Consider the following 20,689-nt stretch of genomic DNA (forward strand, 5'->3'; position numbering starts at 1 on the left):
TATTACTATGGAAACAATGATGTCATGTGGCCGGGTGGGGCTGCAGGTCCCTCCCACCACCTCCTAACTAGGTACCATGTCTGCCTACGTCACCACTCAGAAATTTATAGCCCAGTGCTGGGTATTTATAAGGTGGCTCTGGTGTGACCACAGATTCAGTGCAGGGCTGGCAGCTATTTATAGCCAGAGAATATACACTTATTACACACACACACACACATACACACATCCCGTATTCTGGGCCACGTGTTATATAACTGCCATTATGCAATAACACCCATTATATAATAATTATGCGCTAATGGGGATATAATCTGCAGGCATAATAAGGACACAGTCCTTAAAGGCTACACTCAGTCAGCCTCCTGCAGGCCGCCTCCAGGGATCTCCTGATCTCTCTGCACACTCCGCCCAGTCCAGAAGAGTCACCAGGTGTCACCCTACTCCCGGTTGTCATCTGCAGCTTCCCCTTCACCAGCTGACCCAACCGCAAAGCTCTCTCTAGATTCCTTCTCCCAGTCTTGTCCCTGCCCCTGGCCTAGAGAGAACACTCTTCTCTCTGCCATATCTTTAAGTCTGACACAAAGAATTATGAGGGAATAAATCCCAGAAGGCTGAGGGACACCTCACCCCCCATTTTTTAAAAAATATTTTATTTATATATTTGAGAGAGAGTGAGAGACCACGTGCAGGGGTGGGGGGAGCAGAGGGAGAGAGAAAGAAGCAGACTCCCCACTGAGCAGAGCAGAGAGCCCTATAGTAGGGGGCTGGATCCCCGGACTCCTGGATCATGACCTGAGAGGAAGGCAGCTGCTTAACCTACTGAACCACCCAGGCACCCCCACCCCCCATTTTAAGAAAGGGAAAAAAGCAGCAGCAGCCGTGGACCCTAGAAGGAGCCTGTAAGGTCTAGAAAAGGCTCTAAGCTAGTTGATGAAGAGTCTACCCCACGCAGAGGATCACTCTGGCCCTCCAGGAAAGAGCTGTGAAGCTGGCTCCAGAAAGGAGAGGCTAGGCCAAGCAGGGCACAGCCAAGCAGGCCACTTCTCAGCGGCCCCTCCTTCCCTCAGGGCCCCTGTCACACCTCCGATGCCATGGTGGCTGAGCCTTTGGTAGGAAGGGGCAATGTCTCAGCATGGGCTGGGGCTTGGGTCCTGACTTCCACCATCCAGGTGACATGGCCAATAGAAATGCCCCTCAGCAGGATGCTGGCTGCTCAGACACTAATGCACATTCTGCTGGTCACCCTGCTCCAGGAAATAGGGTGGGGGGGAGAGGACAGAGACATCAGCTCTACATGTGGGGTGATAGGGACACGGGTGAAATGGGAAAAGTCAAGACCACAGTGGCACTCCCTGGACCTGATTCAATTAGCCCAAGCACACCATCTGCTCTTAAAATAGATATCTCCATATTTAAAAGTTATTTGATCTAAGAATTGAAAAAAATTAGAAGAACCTACACAGATCAGGGAAGTGAGTTTCTGTCTGATGCACGAGGGTTGTTTGGGAAGCTTATCTGTCTCTTCCAATTCTCTATTGTTTGAGTTTTTTAGAAATTGTGTTTTATATTGTGTTTAAATAGTGTGTTTCACTACTGTAATAAAAAAAATCAAATACAGTATTTAAAAAGAGTAGTGCTGAGGCTCAGGTGACACTTCTGGTCTCTGCATCCCATGCTGCAGAAACAAATGCCTGCTGCTCTTCAGGGTCTGGGATGGGCCTGATAGACTCACTAGCTTGCCACACAGGCCTGGGTCAGCTGAATAGCAGATCCCCTATTCTAGTCCCCAGATCAGCAGCCCCAGCACATAGAGACCATGATGCAAGATATCAGGAGGGACATTCAGTAGAAGACTCTTAGATGGGCTTATGATTCCCGTGAAGCAAAGGACACCCCAGATGGCTTCAGCCCAGGGTCCTGCTGCCCAGAGAGGAAAAATGGCATAAGACATGCAGGGGAGCAGCCAGGGCTCAGAGGTTCTGTGGCCATGTGACTGAGAGGAGAGGCAAGAGGGAAATGTGGGCAATGTTCTGTCGGAATCCCCCTATTTCTTTCAGGTCAGAGACTCTCAGCTGGGGCAATTCTCTCCCCCATGGAAATGTCTGGAGGTATTTTGGCTGTCACACCTGGTGTGCAGTGTTGCAACTGACATCTAGCAGGTTGAGGCCAGAGATGTTAACCACCCCACAATGCATAGGACAGTCTCCACAAAACAGAATCGTCTGGCCTGAAAGCCAACAGTGCCGTGGTAGGAAAGTTCTGCTCTACAGGAGTTGTTATCAGTGGTTAAGAGGTTATGTCCCTATCTTACTAGTCTAGTCACAGAAACAGGAAAATCTCCAGCATGGGCTAGCCTATCCCTACAACTCCACCCATCCACATATTGGGAGAGTTTTTAATGTACACAGACCCAAAGTTTTCAAATTTTAAGAAAGAGGTAAGGGTGAGAGTTTATGTGAAGGAGCATAAAAGATAATGTAGATAAGATTGTTGCAAAACTTCCAGTAATCATCTGGTTAATTAGGATAATTACATTCATTTTTATTTCAAACATCCATTCCAAGCAGACTCCCAGGAAAAGGGCGTGACAGAGCAAGGATCAGGGATCCCAAGATCCAGCGGAGCTGCCTGGCCCCAGGCCTGGACTTCCTGCCCACTCTACCTGCCCTTCCCCACACTACAGGGAGGGGTGCCAAGAAGCCAAGCTGGCCACCACAGGGTGGAGACATCCAGCAGACCCAACCCGTATCACGCTGCCTCTCAGGTCAGAGGCAGGGGGCCAGCTGGTAGGGAGGCCCGTGTCAAGGACAGGCCAGGTGCCGGATCACTGTCTCCACCCCACGTGCTCAGCAGCTGGGGGAGCCCTTGAGCTGAGCCACAGGCTAGGCTCCAGACCCATGTCTTAGCTCCTAGAGAGCAACGGAGACCATGGGGACCCACACAGCTTTCTCCTCTGAGACTCTGCCAAGGCCAGCAATCCCCACGAAGTTCAAGGAGCAGCAAGGCCCACAGGTGGAAGCATTCAGTGACCAGGATCCTGGGGTCCTTCTGCCGGAAACTCATCGCGTTGACCTGAGTGCCTTGACATCTCTGTACTCGGGTTCCCGTCTCTGTACGGCCCAGGGATAATAATACCTGCCCTGCCTATATCATTCAACCATTGTGAGGAGGGAATCGGTTTCTGGCAGCTGAAAAGGCTCAGCCAGCTGACAAAAACGAGCTAATTCCTCACTGTCTTTCAAGATGTGGTTCAAACAGGTCATCTTCCAGGAAGACTCCCAGGCCCCCAGGTCTGATTCACTGACCCCCCTACTGCGCACGGAGTCTGCTGTGTGTCACCTGAGCACAAACACATTCAGCCAGGAGCACAGATTTAAAACTAGGATCAGTGTAAGAATTTTGATGGTTAACACACCGACAGGACTCGGCATGGTGCCTTAGCCACAACTGGGCCTTTGACGGAAAAAAATGGAATTAAAGCAGGGGGTGGAGAGCAGAGGTGTGCTGCTTCCTCCATCAGACAGGGAACAAGAAGTTGTTGGGAGCCGGAACAAATGGGTGCCCCTTAAGTTACTGGGTGTCCCCCCCCAAATAACAGCAAACAGTGGCCCTGACCTGGGGCAGTAGCATGCCAGGTCATCATTAAGACGTCAAAAGTGAGGACAAGAGCCTCACTTGCCTCAAGAGCCCCTTCATACACACACCAATAGACAAGCCATGGTGGCTGGTGGGGGGGACAAGTCACTTGGGAGATAAGCCCACAAAGAGCAACCCCAAAATATTTTTTAATCCCCAGAGGGCCAGAGAATCAGCAAATATCCATCCATACGGAAAAAGTAAAAAACACAGGCACCCAGGCGGTGAGGCCCAGTCCAGCCAAACCTCCCTGCCGCAGCCCCTCCGCCTGCTGGGACCCTCTTCTGATGCCAGCAACCCCTCGGCTCAAACATGCTTAAAATGGCGACGGCGGCCTGTGGGGCCGGCGTTTGTCGTGCTGTTTTCCACGGTGCCCTTGGTGCCAAGAAAAACCTATCATCAGAAATGCCATCAGCTATATTTATCTATCTCTCAGCCCCCCAGCCTCCTCCTCCCGTCTGCCAGCCAGGCCCTGCGGAGCCCCCTCACCCAGTGGGCACACTTCCCCGTTGCTGACGCCTGTGACCACCTGCCCAAGCCCCGCTCTCCTGCGTTCCTTTCCTGAGCAGTGGCAGTCAGGCCTCCACACAGGCACAACAACCGATGGGCTGTGCCCCTTCTTACTGTATGCTTGGACGCACCTACATGTGCTTAATGTATGCCCCCCGACCGGCATCAGTCTGGATATCTCCAGTCCCAAACCGCTGGCAAAGGCAGCCCTCTATCTCCTTTCAGCCTCAGCTCCCTGTCCTCAAAGTCCTCCAGGAGCTATGGGCCGTGTCCTCTGGGATGCCTCTGGGAGGGGCACCCCCGCTGTAGTGTCTCACAAACCAGCCATCATGGAGAGACAAGTGGTATGGGGTGGGGTGAGAGAGCAGGCCTGGGAGGACAGGGGCTTGTCCCAGGCCTGGAGGCAACAGGACACCAGGCTACCGCTCTACCTCATCCTCTGACGGAGAGTGGGGTGTCTCAGCCTGTATTTGAAGACACTTAGAATTTCTGAGGAATGTGCACACTAGAAGGATCCCCACTCCCTTCTCATCCAACGAAGAGGGAACATTGGCAGAACCTGGGGCACTGAAGGGAAATGGGCGAAGTCAAGGTTCAGGACTGCTCATATCCTACAGCTGTGCCGACGTCTCTACTAGGGACATACAGGACCAACAGGGCTAACACGGGAATGTCCTTTGGTGCCAGGCATATCGGACCTTTTCCTACCCAAGCAGCGGGCTCTAACCTGACCCTTCCCACCCTGGGGCCTAGCACCGAATGTCTAAAGGTGAACCGATGACCATATCCCAAATCCTCACACTTCCCCCTTTTGCTTGGTGGGGCCGCCCCCACTTCCCGCATCAGTGCTCTCCCCAGAAGACCGCCCATCACCTTCAAACCCCCAACTTAGGAAAGAGTTCCAGGGAACCGACCCGTCTGAGAATGAAGCAACCCAAATAAAAATTTTAAAACCCAGAAGCTCTTTCTCTCCAGCCCCCTCCCCCTCCACTGGCAAATGAAAACAAACAAGAAATCAAAGAGGCCTTTTGTGCGAGCACCGCGCTGACACGGCTGGGGCCTTTGAAAGGACTTCTGAATCGGACACTGAAGGATAAAATAACTGAAGCGTGGCAGCTCCTGAGACAGGGTTTGGGGGGTGGGACCGATGGGGCAAAGAGAGAAAGGGGTGGGAAGGGAGACACCCTCTTCCTTGGGCAGAAAAGGGGATGCTCAGCTGTGCCCTCTCTGCACAGCTGCTGCAGGACACCAGAGCAGAGGGGGACCATGGCACAGCCCTCCACCCCTCTGGCCCACCCCTCCCCAGTGCCCCAGGTCTCTGCAACACTAGGAAGTGGTAGAGAAGGGCCCTGCCTCCCTCTTCATAGCCCCTGGTGAAGCCCTAGCGGGTCTTCCCTCCCCTCCAGCATGGATCACTGCACATTCATGCCTATGGGACAGTGCCTTCTAGAAGTCATCATGAGGCCCTCGACCAAACCCTGCCAGCTGCATGAAGGAGTCTCTCATTCTTAGAAGAGCCTCACTCACAGTAGGTTCATCAAGTGCGTATTTCATGAATAAAGGAAATTCGACCATCCTGTGGCAGTGCCAAAAAGTAAACTGAATCCTCAGGAAGTCCTTCTGCATGTCTGAAGCCCAGACCTCATGCTGCAGGGTGGCCCCCTTTCCTGTGGGTGGGTGGTGGAGCACAGCTGATCACCATGCTCAGGCATCCAGGTCCCCTCCAGCTTATTCACAGCCCTCACTCTACTGGTTCAAGCTTAGATAAGGGTGATTCTTTTTTCCCTTGAGCTACAGCTTCCAGTTCAGAGTGAGTACTCCACCAAGACCCCCTCTGCATCACAGCCAGTGCAGACCACTGACCGGTTGAGCAGACAGGCTATGGACAAAGGGGACAGCAGCAGATGGCCAAGGGAGTCCTAAAATGAGACAAGTCAAAGGACTGGTCTGGACACTTCTGATGTCTTTGGGGTCACATCCCCTCTTGAGGCTAGCCTGAGCTCCCATCACACTTCCATTCCACCAAACAAGGCATCCCATGTCACATTAACAGAGCACAGGTGGCTTGGGTCAGCTTTTCAGGTGTACAACCTGGACAGTCATACACGACCCACGCTTGATTTTAATGCTCTCACTGTTGTCACATGGCAGTCCCTAATCATTCTGAACTAGGAGCCCATGCTTTAATTTTGCATGGGGCCCCGCAAATTACGTAGGTGGAAGGCCCTGCAAATCCCGTAGCTACCATGGGATCTGATCGCGCCTGGAGTTTCTGTGTTCCATACCAAATGCTCCAGTTTAAGAGGGCCTCCAGGGAGTGGTGACCAAAATGGCAAGGGCTCGAGGAGCTGCATCCAGTGCGGGAGGCGGGAGGGACTGGCAACGTTTGGCCTGGAGAAAGGACAGCTTCCTGGGGAGAAGGGTGGAAAGGAACCATGAGAGTAGGCTTCAGCATCTAAGAGGCTGCCATGTTACAGAAAACTTAGCTCTCACCTGCACAATCCCTTACCAGAAATAAAACTGGCAGGTGAAGGTGATAGGGAGGCAGCCTTGGGCTCATGAAGGCCTAACAGCAGTGAGTGCGGCAGCTGTGAGCCACCGCTTGCCCGCTCTGTGCCCATATCTGTACATGTTAGCTGCTTTCATCCCTTTAACCGTTCTCTGGGTTGGACGAACAGAAGAATTGTACGACCGAAGTTGACCTTTGCACAACACCAACGTTTCCTCCAGGATGTTCTAAAGGGGACCTTACATTGGGTAAAAGATGATCCGTAGATACTTGCTAATCTTATGAATCTGGTTCCTGGGCCCTGCAGTCTCCGCCAGCCCTGGAACCAGATGGTGCTGCCTCAAAGACGCAGACCAGTGGCATTTCTGAGCCTTGAAAAAAAAGGCTAGGGATGAGGTGGCCCAGGGGCCACACTGGGGGTTACTTCCCCAAGAGCACAGCTGGTGTTCCTACAGCCCCTCCCATGTACTGGCACCAGAGCCACCAGACAGGCTGAGTGTCCAGCGAAGGCTTAGGGGTATTGCTGGCATTGGCTGCATCTTGGCAGGGCTAATGATGCCCTCTACCACCAGGGAAGGACCCAGATGAGGAATCCTCCCTCAGACCTGAAAACCAGTGCTCACGGCAAAGCCCTGAGCTCTGAAGCACAGAGCATAAACCAGGGGACTCTTATACCTGAGACGGGTGACTGTGGACTTGAAAAACTTCACTTAGACAAATCCTTAGGTGCTAATCCATTTCTGTGACAGGTAAGGTCCAGTTGTCCCAGGACTTGGGAGGTGAGGAAGGAGGCAGAGTCTCCTTTCAGGGCACTGCACTGAACAATGCAGGGGAGCACAGCCTGCAGAGTCCAGACGGAGAAACCCTACAGGACAAATGACCCAGGTCTTTCAATAGCAACAACCCATAAACTGCCAGAAAAGAAACCAAGATGGAGGAGGAGAACCACCTAGAGATTATGAGTCTTGAAAGCCGTAGTGACCCATTGCAATGCATGCGCCTGATTTTTTTTTTTTAAAGCTCTATGCCAAACACGGAACTTGGACTCACGACCCCGAGATCAAGAGTTGCATGCTCTACCGACTGAGCCAGTAAGACGTCCCTGTATGCACCCACTTCTGATTCTGATGACCCAAACAAACAAAATTAGAAGATGATTAGGGAAATGTGAACACTGACTGACTGGACTATACTAAAGAAACTGTGGATTATTTTTAGGTGTGACAGTGATACCACGGTTACGTTCTTCACAACTTTTTTTTTTAAGATTTTATTTATTTATTCATGAGAGACACAGAGAGAGAGAGGCAGAGATGCAGGCAGAGGGAGAAGCAGGCTCCATGCAGGGAGCCCGTTGCAGGACTTGATCCTAGGACTCCGGGATCAAGCCCTGAGCCGAAGGGAGACGCTCAACCGCTGAGCCACCCAGGTGTCCCTCAACTCCTTATCTTTAGAGATGTGCAGAGATAGATCTACAGATGAAAAGCCTGGATTTTCTTCTAAACAACAGTGTGGGTGGGCAGTGGGGGGTATGGATGAGTCAAGACTGGCCACAAGTTGGCAACTATTGGCACTGGTAATGGGGGCTGTTCCTTCTACGCATGAATTTCTCCACAATGCAAAAGTGAAGATAGAGGAAAGAACCACCATCCACATATCTGGACTTCATGCGCCTCCACTACGGGCCTGTCAGACGAAGCTGACAGGGAGAAGCTGCCATTTCCATTCAGTAAAGCATTTTATTACTCAGATTTTTTTTTAAAGTAATCTCTCCACCCAGTGTGAGGCTCGAACTCACAACCGGAGATCAAGAGTCACATGCTCCACCAACAGAGCCAGCCAGGTGCCCAAGATTTTTCTATTTCCAGGGGTTGAAGCCTAGGTTAGGGCAGATTTGAAGATACCAGTTCACCTTCAGGGCCCCATGGAAGCTTTGGAAATAGTCTAGCAGCACTTCCAGACCAGCTCAGCCATCCTTCCCCACACAAACAGAGGCCTCCTGGACCCAAACTCCCGTCTGTCTCCGACCACTCAACTCTGGGCAACCTTTTTGGATGAAAGGACACCACCCAGATGCACCTCTCCTCCCCATGGCAGTGCTCTCTGACCCTGCCCTGCCTCAACCTCCCCTCCTAAATGGGACAGACACATGATAAGAGTCCTTTCCCAGCAGGAAGGTTAACCCTCATGGGGGCCATAACATACTTTGGGCGGTCTTTTGTACCCCACACACTGGGAGTGGAGCTCCCGACATCACACACATATCCTTTATTCTCTCTCCAACCATGACTCCTCCTGAAGCTTCATGCAGGGCAAAACAAGAGCACACAAGGGCCCCAGGTGCTTTGGAGGTAAAGTAGTGCCCTCATGCTTACCAACACGTTAAATTCACTTGTCATCGAACCTAGCACTACCGCTCAGCCCAGACTGGGTCCTCTGGCGCAGTTTTAAGGGAAGAAAAGTACTTCTTTTGGAATCCACAGCAACTCTTGTCTGAGCCCTTGCCACCCTAGCCCCCACTCCCAGGTTACAGTAGGAAGGAGGAGGAAGTGGCACCCTGCTGGGGATGTCCGAGGGCAGGTACTGTCAGATCCATGCTGTTTGGGGAATTAGCCAGGAAAAGACATTTTCTAGCAAACTGGGGTGGCTTGGGGAGAAAGCTGTGCCTGCCTCTCAAATTCTTGAGACCACCTATCCCAGGCCCACTGGTAGCCCATGCTGCATCAACTCACCCCCACTCCTGCAGTAAGGCAGGTTTGAGTTAGAGCAATTCCAGCAAGAAATCCTACCTTTGTTGAAACTATCTGGAGTCCAGGGAGCCAGAGTATAGATGAATTATTTTAAAATGTCCTCAGTTCTCCACTCAGCTTTTGTCAAGGAACTGGACCTCAGCCGGGACAGAAATGTCTGCGGCCACATTCAATGGGCCATGAATTTGCTCATATTCCTGGGCAAATGATCTCATTATAGCTGGGGGGCGGGCAGGGATGCCTCCCTTCTCCAGACACCTGCCTGGTTAGTCCAGGAGCCAGGAGGTTGGCCAGAAACGGTCTCCTTCATCACACACACTTCATCCTACCTCAGCCCCATGCTGGCACCAGTCAAGAATTTGGCCCAAAATAAAAGAGGCCCGGAAAACAGCCTGGCTATAGGAATCTAGCTAGAGAACAGGGTAGGAGGAAGCCAGAGAAAGGTGAGTATCGATTTCCATCTTAGAAGCCCTAGTTCTGAAATGAGAAGGTATAGAATCCTTGCAGAAGATCTATCTGACAGACACAAACTCAAGCCTCCAAGCTACCCCCAAGCTACCTCCAGCACCACCAGGCACACACCCTCCCCAGTCTGACTTGCTGTGTAGACAGGGAATGATAGAATAACTCTTAAATTTTTTCTTTAGTCTCATTTCCAGAAAGAAAAAGGATGAACAGAGGAAGAAGACTGGTAGCTGATCATTCTTCATGAGGGGTCATGATAGTCACACAGAGCCAGGTACAGCCCTAGAAAGATCCCTGGAAGGAGCAGTGGCTGTAGGGGTGGGGATGGGGGGTTGTCTGCTGCCTCCATTCGACCACCAAAGCCACCTCTCAGAATAAGAGAGAATGTAAGTAAGGAGAAAGTCCTCAAACACCACCTTTTTCTCCCTAGAGTTGTCCAACATCTAAACCCTCAGCTATTGGGATCCCTGGGTGGCGCAGCGGTTTGGCGCCTGCCTTTGGCCCAGGGCGCGATCCTGGAGACCCAGGATCGAATCCCACGTCAGGCTCCCGGTGCATGGAGCCTGCTTCTCCCTCTGCCTATGTCTCTGCCTCTCTCTCTCTCTCTGTGTGTGTAACTATCATGAATAAATAAATAAAATCTTAAAAAAAAAAAAAAAAAAAAAAAAAAAAAATAAACCCTCAGCTAACCTGAGTTGAGGTTACCTTCCTGACGCAGTGCTAAAAGCACCCCAAAATTTCATCTCTGGGTTAAGTCATACTGTTCCTCCCAACTTCCCAAACAGGCAAGCGAGTGACCACAGCAGAAAAGTGAGTTGCTTTTCTTTTTTATGAATGAACAGGAAGGAAGACACACACACACACTTGTGGGAAAGAACATTCACTAGAGTTGAAGTTAAGCCACATTGTTACATTTGCATAAAGAGGGAAAGAAGGGAAACAAGGGGGGAAAAAATACCGGAATACACACACACACACACACACACACACACACACACACACACACACACAGAAAAAGGTTTGGTAGCCCTCTCATTACAAGTTGGTTGGGCATAATGTAAACACACTTCTGCCTTGCTTAATCACAGAGTGCCGCCCGTTTAGGTTTCAAAGGCGGCAGTAAATTGGGCGTAGCTGAGTGGAGGCTAAAAATTAACCAGCCATCTCTGTTTCAATTTGTAAGAAAACAAAAGCGGAAAGAAATTATAAAAAGGGAAAGGGGGAGTCGGTGAAAGGAACAGAGGAAGAGAACTGCACCACTCCGACCCAAAATGCTGGGTGAAACTGGAAAAGCAAAGAGAAGTGGAACTACTTTGGAACACAAAAGGAAAAGGGAAATTTGCAGAGTTTTTGGATTGTTTGCTTCTTTCAGACCACTGCCGCAACAACGCCCCTCCCTGCCTTGCCTGTGCTGGGGAGAGCATCTCTGCTGCCCAGCAGAGGGGTGGGAGCTGCGGGCAGCCACCCCGGGATCTCCCCACTTGAGCCGCACACTGTGGATGGGAGAGCGCAAGGAATCTCCTGCTCCTTTTCACTCTCTGTGAAGTCAAATGACTTTTCTCCTCTCCCAACAGCCAAATCCCAGCCAAAACAGCTCCCGCCTGGGCATCTGGGCCCCAGAATCTGCCCGCCTCTGCCTTCTTTCCTCTTTTTTATTCATCCTGGCTCCTAACCGGGGGTTTTGCACGCCCCTCTCTCCGCCGAACTGCTGCCCACCCCGCTTGTGCCAAATCCCGCTTTTCCCCGGGACTTGTGGGGGAAGCCGCAGGAAAGCCAGCACCCGGCTTCCAATACTTCTGACTCATTTTAAATCTGAGCTACGAGTGATTTTTGTACATGTGTGGTGGTGTTCATCACCAATTCTCACCACGGTGGATAATTCTGGGGCAGCCTGGTCCTAGTCCTAAGCCCTGCAGCGTCTTTGGGGTAAGATGAGTCCTCCAAAGATGGAGATGCGTGACAATCCAGTAGGTACCGTGGCAAGAGAGCAAAGGAGGAAGAATGGACAGGATGGAAGGAAACGGAAGAAGGGAAAGGGGAACATCACACATGCTGCAGCCCTGGGCAGAACTCGAGCACGAGTTAGGCCCATTGCGTGTATCCTTTGGAAAGAAGAGGAACAATAAAACAAATGCCAGCAAGTAAAATAAAATGGGGAGGGGGGTTGAGAGTGACCTACCTGGAGTGTGGACAAAGTAAGCCAGATAAAGATCCAGTTCTTTGATTGTGACTCCAATGTGATGTGGCTGGACGCAGAGGCCGGGGTTCGAGCACTGGGGCGACTTGTAGAGCCGCTCCCCATCAGTACTTTCCAGGGGGATCCCCTTAAACAAAATCACCATGACCAGGTCCAGCCGCCACACCTTGTCGGCCTGGCGCAGGCAGTCAATCCGCCGGATCTTGCCCTTCTGGTCGGGGTTGGAGAGCACGCAGCAGGGGGGCTTCTTGCCCGTGATGGTCAGCACAAAGTCCTCTCGGAACTCAGGCCGGATGTCTTTGCGCAGCTTGGCCAGCAGCCGGGATGCCCACTTCTGCTTGATCTCGGGCTTCTCGCCCAGCAGCTCGTCCTTCACCGCCCGCTCCTCGTCCTTTGACATCCGCTTCTCGTGCTTCTTGAAGTACTTGCGCTTCCGCGCCTGCAGGTTGAACCAGGTGTAGGAGAAGGCGCGGACGTGAGGCAGCAGCGCCTCGATGAACGGGTGGAACTCATCCTGCAGGCGGCAAGCCGGGAGCATGCGGGGCGAGGGAGGACGGGAGGAGGGGAAGACGGGGTGAGGGGGAAAGAGAAAAGGAGAAAAGAAGCGTTAGAAGGGGGGCACAAGAAAAATCGCCTCCTCCTCCTCCTCTTCCCCCCTCCCACAACAATTTTCTCTTGTGATTGTTCTACAAAAGTGTGGTCTGGAGCCACCACCAGCCTAGCCAGCCGCTTGCTCCCATCTCAGCCTCAGCAGCCAGACAGAGGCACCCAGAGCCTGAGCACACACCTATTCTCTCTCTCTCTCTCTCCCTCACTCACTCACACACACGCGCGCACAGACAACGTTGCCGTCCACACACACACGCTGCTGGTATCCCCGCCAGGCTCTGTCGCGCCCATGACATCTCCATGTTCTATCGCTGCCGCAAACTCCTGTCAGCTCGCCCCGCTGCAGTGTCCGGTCTGCACCGATTCTCGAGGACGCACAGGCGAGGCGTGCGGGGGCCGCCTCGTGTCCCGACACCGGTCGGGTTTTGGCCACCCCCAAAAAGAGCGAACATGACATCCAGGAGCCAGCGAGGAACCGGATTTGGCTTTCCCCTCCCCAAGCTGTTTTCATTCTCTTTTCTCCTGCTCCAATTGGAACATCCACCCCAGCATTTTTTTTAATCAGATCTAAATCCTAAATATGTGATTTCAGCTTTGTTACCGACACCGATACTAATGTTAATCACAGTAATAAGGAACAAAACACTTCTTGTTAGCACAAATAAGGTGGTTGCCTCGGCCACATTAGGGTTAAAAGCTACGTGGGGCGTCCTGCAGCCCCTTCCCCACTGACCCCTTCACCCTCTTTCCCACTCAGTCAGGTGACAGAGGGCTGGGCTCTCGCTTTTTGTTTTTTGTTTTTTTTTTTTGCTTGTTTGCTTGTTTGAAGTTTAAATAATAATTGATTTCTGTTTACAAAAATAAAACTGGAAAAAATTAAATAATTACCATTGATCTGAAGCACCCGGCAAAGCCCAACGCCCGATTCTGAGCTTCTGGACTCAACAGAGTTGTGAGTTGGGGGCGGGTGGGGGGAGGGGGGAGGGGGAGGAGCAGGGGAGGAAGGTAAATGTTTTAAAGGGGGTTATTATTGGTGTGCTGGGGAATAGGGGCCGGGCTTGGGTGGATTCTCAAACCCTTCCCCCTCCTCCCCCCTCCACGCTCCATTGCACAGAAGGGGGAAATTAATATTTTTTTTGAAAAGGAGCAAAAAGAAAGAAAGGTCAGGGATAGCAAGCAGAGAGAGGGAGCGAGCCGGTTGCCACACACGCCAGGTAAACAAAAGCCAACAAAAAATTTTTCAATTTCGCCTCCTGTGCATCCTCTTTCAGTTTTAAGAGAGAGAGAGAGAGAGAGAGAGAGAGAGAGAAGGAAAATATGCAAAATTTAAAAATCAAAACCTACCTCCCAGTCATCACCCCCAACATACAGTACACCCTACCCCACCCCCCACCCCACCCCACCCCACCCCCGTACAAAACAAAACAAAAACAAAAACCAGGAGGGGGAAAGCAGCAGCTGAAGAAAAAGGCTTTCGGCTTTGGCAGCGGCACAGGGGTGTAAACTTCGCGCTGCCTCCCTCCGCCTCTGAGCCTGATCGCAGGCAAAGGGGGAGCTCGCAGATTCCCGGGGAAAAGGACGAGTTCGGACCGGCTGCAGACCGTCGCTGGCAGACGCGTGCAAGAGAGAGAGAGGGAGTAAGGGAGGGAGGGAGGAAAGAAGAGAGCGAGGGAGAGAGCGAGGGAGGACGTGGATGGGATGGTGCTGTGTGTGTGTGTGTGTGTGTGTGTGTGAGAGAGAGAGAGAGAGAGAGAGAGAGAGAGAGAGAGAGAGAGAGAGAGCTGGTTGGGTTTTGGATTTTTTAAATTTATTTATTTATTTATTTATTTATTTATTTATTTTTTTTGCTTTTCTCTCTCAAACTCCCTCTCTCTCCCCTTTCATGCTCAATCCCCATCCATTTGCCTGTGCCAAAGCCAGTAAAAAGGGGGGGAAGGAAGAGAGAGAGAGAGAGAGAAGGATCCACCTATTTGGCAATGAGACATCCTCGAGCAGCCAATGGCTGTGTCCAAGGGGAGGAGGGAACCAGGCGAGCCGGGAGGGTGGGGAGAGCCCCCGGCAGTTGGAGACCAAAAACAATTTGCCCAATCGACAAGTTCACGTCTAATGAACAAGCAAAGTCCAGCAGTTATGAATTTTTCATTCCAGGCTCCCACTCGGGTCCATTTGGCAGCAGCCAGCCAGCAAATTTGGAAGGGGGGTAGAGCTTGGGGGGGGGGGGCCTAGGATTGAGGAAGACACGGATTTTTTTTCTCTTTTTTTTTAAGCCAGAAAAAGAAATAAATAAAGGCCTGGCTCGGGCGGGCGCCCCAGAAGGCCTTGGGGAGAGCAGCTGCGCCTTCTCTGTGTTTTGGTTTCAGTCTCTTTCTCTCAGGCCCTCACACTCTCTTTCTGGTTCTATTTCTTTTTTTATTTATGGAGCGCACAGGGGCGAGTGGAAGTTTTCCTCCCTGGCCATACACGCGAGCCTGCGGTGCTATGAATAGAAAGAGAAGAAAGAGAGCTCGGAAAGTGTCGATGCCAGCAGCACTTCCAGGGCAGGGACCTGGCGCCCAGGGTGCGGCCACCCCTTCCTCCCCGGGCCTGGCTGCCGCTGGCAGGAACACTCCCAGACGAGGTGTACCCCCACCCCCAGGCCCCCAGCGAGCTCGACTGCCTCCCTCAGCCTACACCCAGCCACGCACGCTCCATTAGCGGTGACGAGGGATGCCAACGCAATGCAGCTCGGCTAGAGAAACTGCAACAGTTTATTAAAATAGCCTCCTGTCACAGCACTCCGCTGACAAGCACTACATGCAGCCACAAACACAACAGCCAATCCCAGGGAGAAGTGACAAAGGCAGGAAGATGGACACTACTTCTGAACAGTCACTGAGTCTTGCGATGCCTCCCCCCAGTCCCTAGACACTTCATTCTTTGCTTTCTCCAGCTTCGCTTTCTCTACTTGATCCATGTTTAGTGTTTCTAGGTTCTAGGTTGGAGGAGGGGCAACACTCACCTATCCCCCAATTCAATTCAGACTAAAGGGCCCAAACCCATAGAACCCCTACGGAGCAAGGTGCAAGAGCATACAAAAAGAAACCAGCATGAAAGGAGAAAGCTAAGCCAGGAAATGACAAACAAGAAAAGAAAGGGCTCTAGCAGGAAAAGCGGGACAACTTTGGGGAAACCGAGTCTTGGGGAAGCAGCCTTCCTCCCAGCCAAGTGAGAGGATGATTGCAGGAGAGGGAGCCCTGGGGTGAGTGCCACCTCCACAGGGTTCTCTCTGCTAGGGGCTACTGGGCAGCCTGCCTTAGGCCTTGGAAAAGCTGTAAGGAGGAGACAGTTATTAAAAGAAGAGCACAGAACACGAACAGACAGGGAGAGACTGATCCCGCTCAGAACTGTCCCTACTGCTGCCCTCTCCCCAGGCGAGGCTCAGCCCTCAGCTGGCATCGAGAAAAAGGTCACTGCTCACTCGTGCCCCTTTCTTTCCCCATCTGAAACCCTGTGCTCGGTGGCCTTTATGCTGGCAGAAAGGTTCCCGGAAGAGCGCCTGGGGTGTGCCAAAACAAAACATGCAGCCCTGGGCTGGCGCTGAACCTTGACAATGGGAAAGGTGCGGGCCAGCACCTGGGACCCTGGTCCAGGTCCTGAATTGTCTGAAGAGAGCTCACAGCTGACCTCAAGAGAAACAGAGGTGAGCAAGCAGGAGGCAGGTGTCATTGCGGACAGGCCTCAGAGTAGCATTCAATAATTAACATCATGTTAATAACCAGCTTCAGTCCAATTAGCCAAAGATGTTAACTGAGTGACATAAGATACCAAACCCTGCCTCTCCACCTTGAGAGAAGCAATCTTACTTTCTAGAGTCAAGATGAGATGGTAAAAACCAGAAGTGAGTTTATATTTGGCACACGGGTGTTTTTCTGGCATTTTGATTTATACTAAATATTAGACACCAAACAGAAAATGGCCAACATGGGCCTCCTGGAGAATTCTGGCATATTTTGTCTCACAGACCACAGTGCCAGGTAGAAAAGATGCACAAAACATGGGTTGATTCAGAAACCAGTGGTACAACTGGGTGGGTGGTGGGGAGATGGAAAGATCCACATGGAAGTTAAGGAAACAGGACAAGATGCACGATTCATTCTGGAGGGAGGGGTCAAAGGTCGAGGGAATGGCAGAGAGATTGGACGTAGAAGTGGCCCAGGAGGGCCAGCGGAGTTTCTCAATAGAGCCTCAGGGATCCATACAGAGCCCACTGCACCCCCTCAATGCTCTCTTAACAGGAGGAGCAACAGGCCCTTCCCAGGGGAGTAACACGGAAGGAGAACAATCGGCAATTGTCCTTCTCCTGCCAGTTGTTGTAACCTTGAAGGTGGGCAGAGTGGATTCCCAGGGAGCACTCTCCCCTAACCCTGTTCCCACAGGGGCCACTGTCTGGGGTGTGCAGGAGAGTTTTTTTTGGAAGAGAGACCAGAGGCCAGGGTATTCCTAACGGTTGGAGGGAGGGGAGAAGCTCTCTCTTCCATGGGCACACACGGAGAGGAATCAATCGGGTTCCATCAGAAACCCTGGGTATGCCCCCACCGCAGCAACCTCCTCCTCCTCTATGCCCCAGTGGTGGCTCTAGGCCCTAGACACGCCTCTCAGGAGCCCCAGACAAAAGGGGACTGTCCCCCTTTTGTTAAGAGAGTGGAGGCTCTGTTGGAAGATTACCTGTCCCAGACCCAGCCTCCTTCACTTCTCCCCTCCCGCCTGGGCTGCGGGCTCAGAGGCTCTGCACCCTGCACACGGACAAGAGCCAAGACAAAAAACCCTCAGACAATTCAAGGCTTCTCCAAGGGCTGAGTCACCCACAAGTGCAAGGGTTCAGGGTATGGAGGGAGCAAGGGGACGGGCAGGCCTCTGAGAGAGGGGAGGGGGGAGAGAGGATGAGAGAAAAATAACAGGGAGGGGGGAGAGGAAGCCAGTGATGCTGGTGAGAGCAGGGAGCAAAAAACAAAACTAAAGACAAGGGAGAAAATAAAGGAAAAACAGGCAATTTGGGGGGAAAGGTGTTTTCTTCACTTAAAAGAAAAACTGAGAAGCCAGAGATAAGACTTTAAAAATTAACATGGGCTTTTGGTTTGTGGAAAGGGATTTTTCTGCCTTTGTGAGAGAAGGACCTCTCTTATTGTCAAGCATATAGAATTTGATTTTTTTAAAGCAACAGTTTTCACTGAAACATTTCTGAAATACCCAAGCCAGTTTCAGCCATCACTAGGAATAATGTGCCTGCAAGAGACTGATCAGACCACAGTAAAAGAGGATAAGAGAGAGAAAGAGAGAAGAAAGCCAAACCTGGAGCGAGAAAGCCAAGCTGGCCCCAAAACTGCAAAGAGAGAAAGACAAAGATGGAGGGAGAGAAGACATGGGTGAAAAGAGAAAAAGAAAAAAGAAAAAAAAAACACAAGCAGGGACAAAAAACAAGGGCTCTGGGTCAGGGGTAAAAAAGAAAAACTAGCTGAGGAAAATGCCTGCTTCTATCGCAAGAAAGTGAAGAAAGTAAAATGCGTGGTTTTCCAAAACTCCACAAAACAAATGAAGCCTTGTGGATTACTTAAGGGAAAATAGGAAAATTCATACAGAACCTCACTCAGTATTCAAAAGTCTTCAAGGAAACAAAATAGTCTTCCCAGCTTGAGACAGTTTTCAAAAGTGACCCATACCTGCCAATAGTGAAACATCTAGAAGCACAAGAAGTTGTATCTTTAAAACAGGGCTGCTGCTTGAACGTTTATCTTTACAAAATTCCTATTTGTCCACATCCTACTTGCTTTAAGACCCAAATTTATTCTCTCAGACCCTGAACACATGCTGATTTTATATATATATATATATTTCCATGCTAATTTGGAAAACTATACACAGTGAGTGCAAATAACTAACAAAACCTACATAGGACTAACCAGATATTTCAGTATCCATTTTACTACTGCCTATCTGCAGCCTGGGTGAAAAAGGAAGCAGGAAAATTTGAAAAGCCACAAATAGAGCCCTGATTAGTCTGCCCAGTTCCTGGGATTTTTATAATTCATCATTGGCCTGAACGGAAGGAGGTCAACTTTGTATCCCCAATATCTCCCATCTTGTCCCACAGAAGGAGGGACACAAGAAGGCACAGAAGAAGGCAGTGTCCGGACCCTGGGGCAAATATGGAAAAAGAACTGTAGTGCAGGCAAAAGGAAGGGGCCAGGCCAGCTTATCCTAGAGGTAGGTGGGGCCTCCCCTCTCCAGGGGGTGGGGGAAGGCGGGAAGGGGTTCTGTAGCCAGAGTAAAATCATCCAAGAATCTGGAAATGCCAGGCATGGAAACCAGAAAATGCACATTGCGAGGAGGCTCAGAGAATTTGGACAAAGCGGGTTTTTGGCTGACTTGGGCCTGTTTTCCTCTGCTCAGGAAAGGCAGCCCCACACGATTTTTCTAGCGTCCTCGCGATCACTGAATGGAATTGCCCTACACCCCCATGCTGGGTCTAGGATACGGCCTGCATCAGAACCAGGCCGCACATTCCTCTCCTATAAAACCACCTCCCTTTCTCTTCTTTTTCTCCTCCTGTCTACATACAAACTGGGAGCGGTGGCCTGGGATCGGGCCAACAGGCAGCCTCGTTCTGGCTCCAAACACTACCCTGCTCCAGGCGCATCTCCCCTCACCCTCCTGGCACCAAATAAAATAGGGTAGGAACAGAGGTATTGGGAAGACCGTCTATTCTCTCTAGTGCATCTGGAAATTTACTTTCATCCTCTACAGAGACTAGAAAACAAAAACCCTAGTCTTTAATTCACTATTTAGCTTGAGACTTCCTTATGCCACCAAATAGAAATAAAAGCCAGGAAGGCCAGAGCCCTGTCCTCCAGCTGGAGGGCTACGTGGGATCCTCCGCTGGGCGCACAAGGCAGAGGATAGCCATGGACTTGGACTTGAAGGCGCAAGAACAGTGCAGAGCCTGAGTCTCACCCACCTGGTGCCACTAGAAAGTGCCACTCAGCCATGGCCTCGGCCCGGAAGAAGGAAGAACCCCACAAGCCAGCTTCACAACTTTCTCTGAGAACTGAAAAACTGACAAAAGGCACGGGAAGGAGAAACCAGCACGTGAAGTTGAGGTCTCTGCGGCCACGTAAAAATGCCCAGAGAGCAGGAGAGAAGGCCAGAGCAAATGGCAAAAAGTTGAAAATTTGCCTGAGGCCAGCTGTAACTCCCGACCCCATAAATGGCTTAGGGATCCTCTAGGGGAGATGTTCCTCTCCCTCCCCACGCCACTGATCCTGCACCTCTGAGACTCCTCTAGTGGCCCTCCCAGGTCTTCAAGAGTTCCATCAGGTTCCACTGTGACACGGCCTTGCTTTACCTGGTCTATTCCCACCACCACCTACCCTGTGCCACAGGACAGAAGGACCAGGGCAACAGGAGAGTTTCTCTGAACACCCCCACCCCTGCCCTCTGCCGGTCTGCACTCCTCGCACCCTTGGCCCACAGAGAGCCTATTTCTTGCAGTTGCCGCGGCAACAGGCAGTGCCCAGAGCCAGGGGCAGAGAGCAGGGTGGCCAGGATAGGAACAGCCTGGGATTTTCACTGCTTGAGGGCTCAGGGGAGCTGGGCCGGCCCTGCCTAGGCAAGCAGCTTCCCCAAAATGTACAATTTTAGGAGTTGGAAGGAAGACATTTTTCAATCCTTCAAAATGTATTGCTCTCCCCAACTATTTTATTAGCAGGATTGTGGCCAAGAAAACCTGAGAATCCTCATTCCCCTGATGTCTAACCCCTGCGGAAGCTGGCACCAGGGTGCCAAAAGCTCAGGACCTGACCACCCCCTCGGCCACAAATCCATCCCTCTCCGGCTCTCTTTCTTTCTCACCCTCTCTCCCCCTCTGTGTCCTCCAGCTCCAACACAAACTGTTTGCACGGGAAGTCTCCCTCTATGACCCGATTCAGCACACACAAGAGAAAACTGTGGGCGACAGACCCAACGTCCTAACGAACT

General features: G+C 51.4%; 1 protein-coding gene across 6 annotated transcripts in view; it reads right to left on the reverse strand.

The window, feature by feature from the left end:
* Positions 1-20,689, reverse strand: part of NFIX (nuclear factor I X) — a 98,115-nt gene that overhangs the window by 57,419 nt on the left and 20,007 nt on the right. For 4 of the 6 annotated variants that reach the window (XM_055343102.1, XM_055343099.1, XM_055343104.1 and 1 more), the window contains exon 2: positions 12,053-12,584. In XM_055343102.1, the coding sequence (XP_055199077.1) occupies positions 12,053-12,584 (532 nt within the window). Of the gene's footprint in view, positions 1-12,052; positions 12,585-12,895; positions 12,971-13,567; positions 13,665-20,689 lie in introns of those variants that run through there. The other 2 variants (XM_055343100.1, XM_055343105.1) reach the window with 2 other exon arrangements.

Source organism: Nyctereutes procyonoides, unplaced genomic scaffold (genome assembly GCF_905146905.1).
Source record: "Nyctereutes procyonoides isolate TBG_1078 unplaced genomic scaffold, NYPRO_anot_genome, whole genome shotgun sequence".
NCBI classification, from domain to species: domain Eukaryota; kingdom Metazoa; phylum Chordata; class Mammalia; order Carnivora; family Canidae; genus Nyctereutes; species Nyctereutes procyonoides.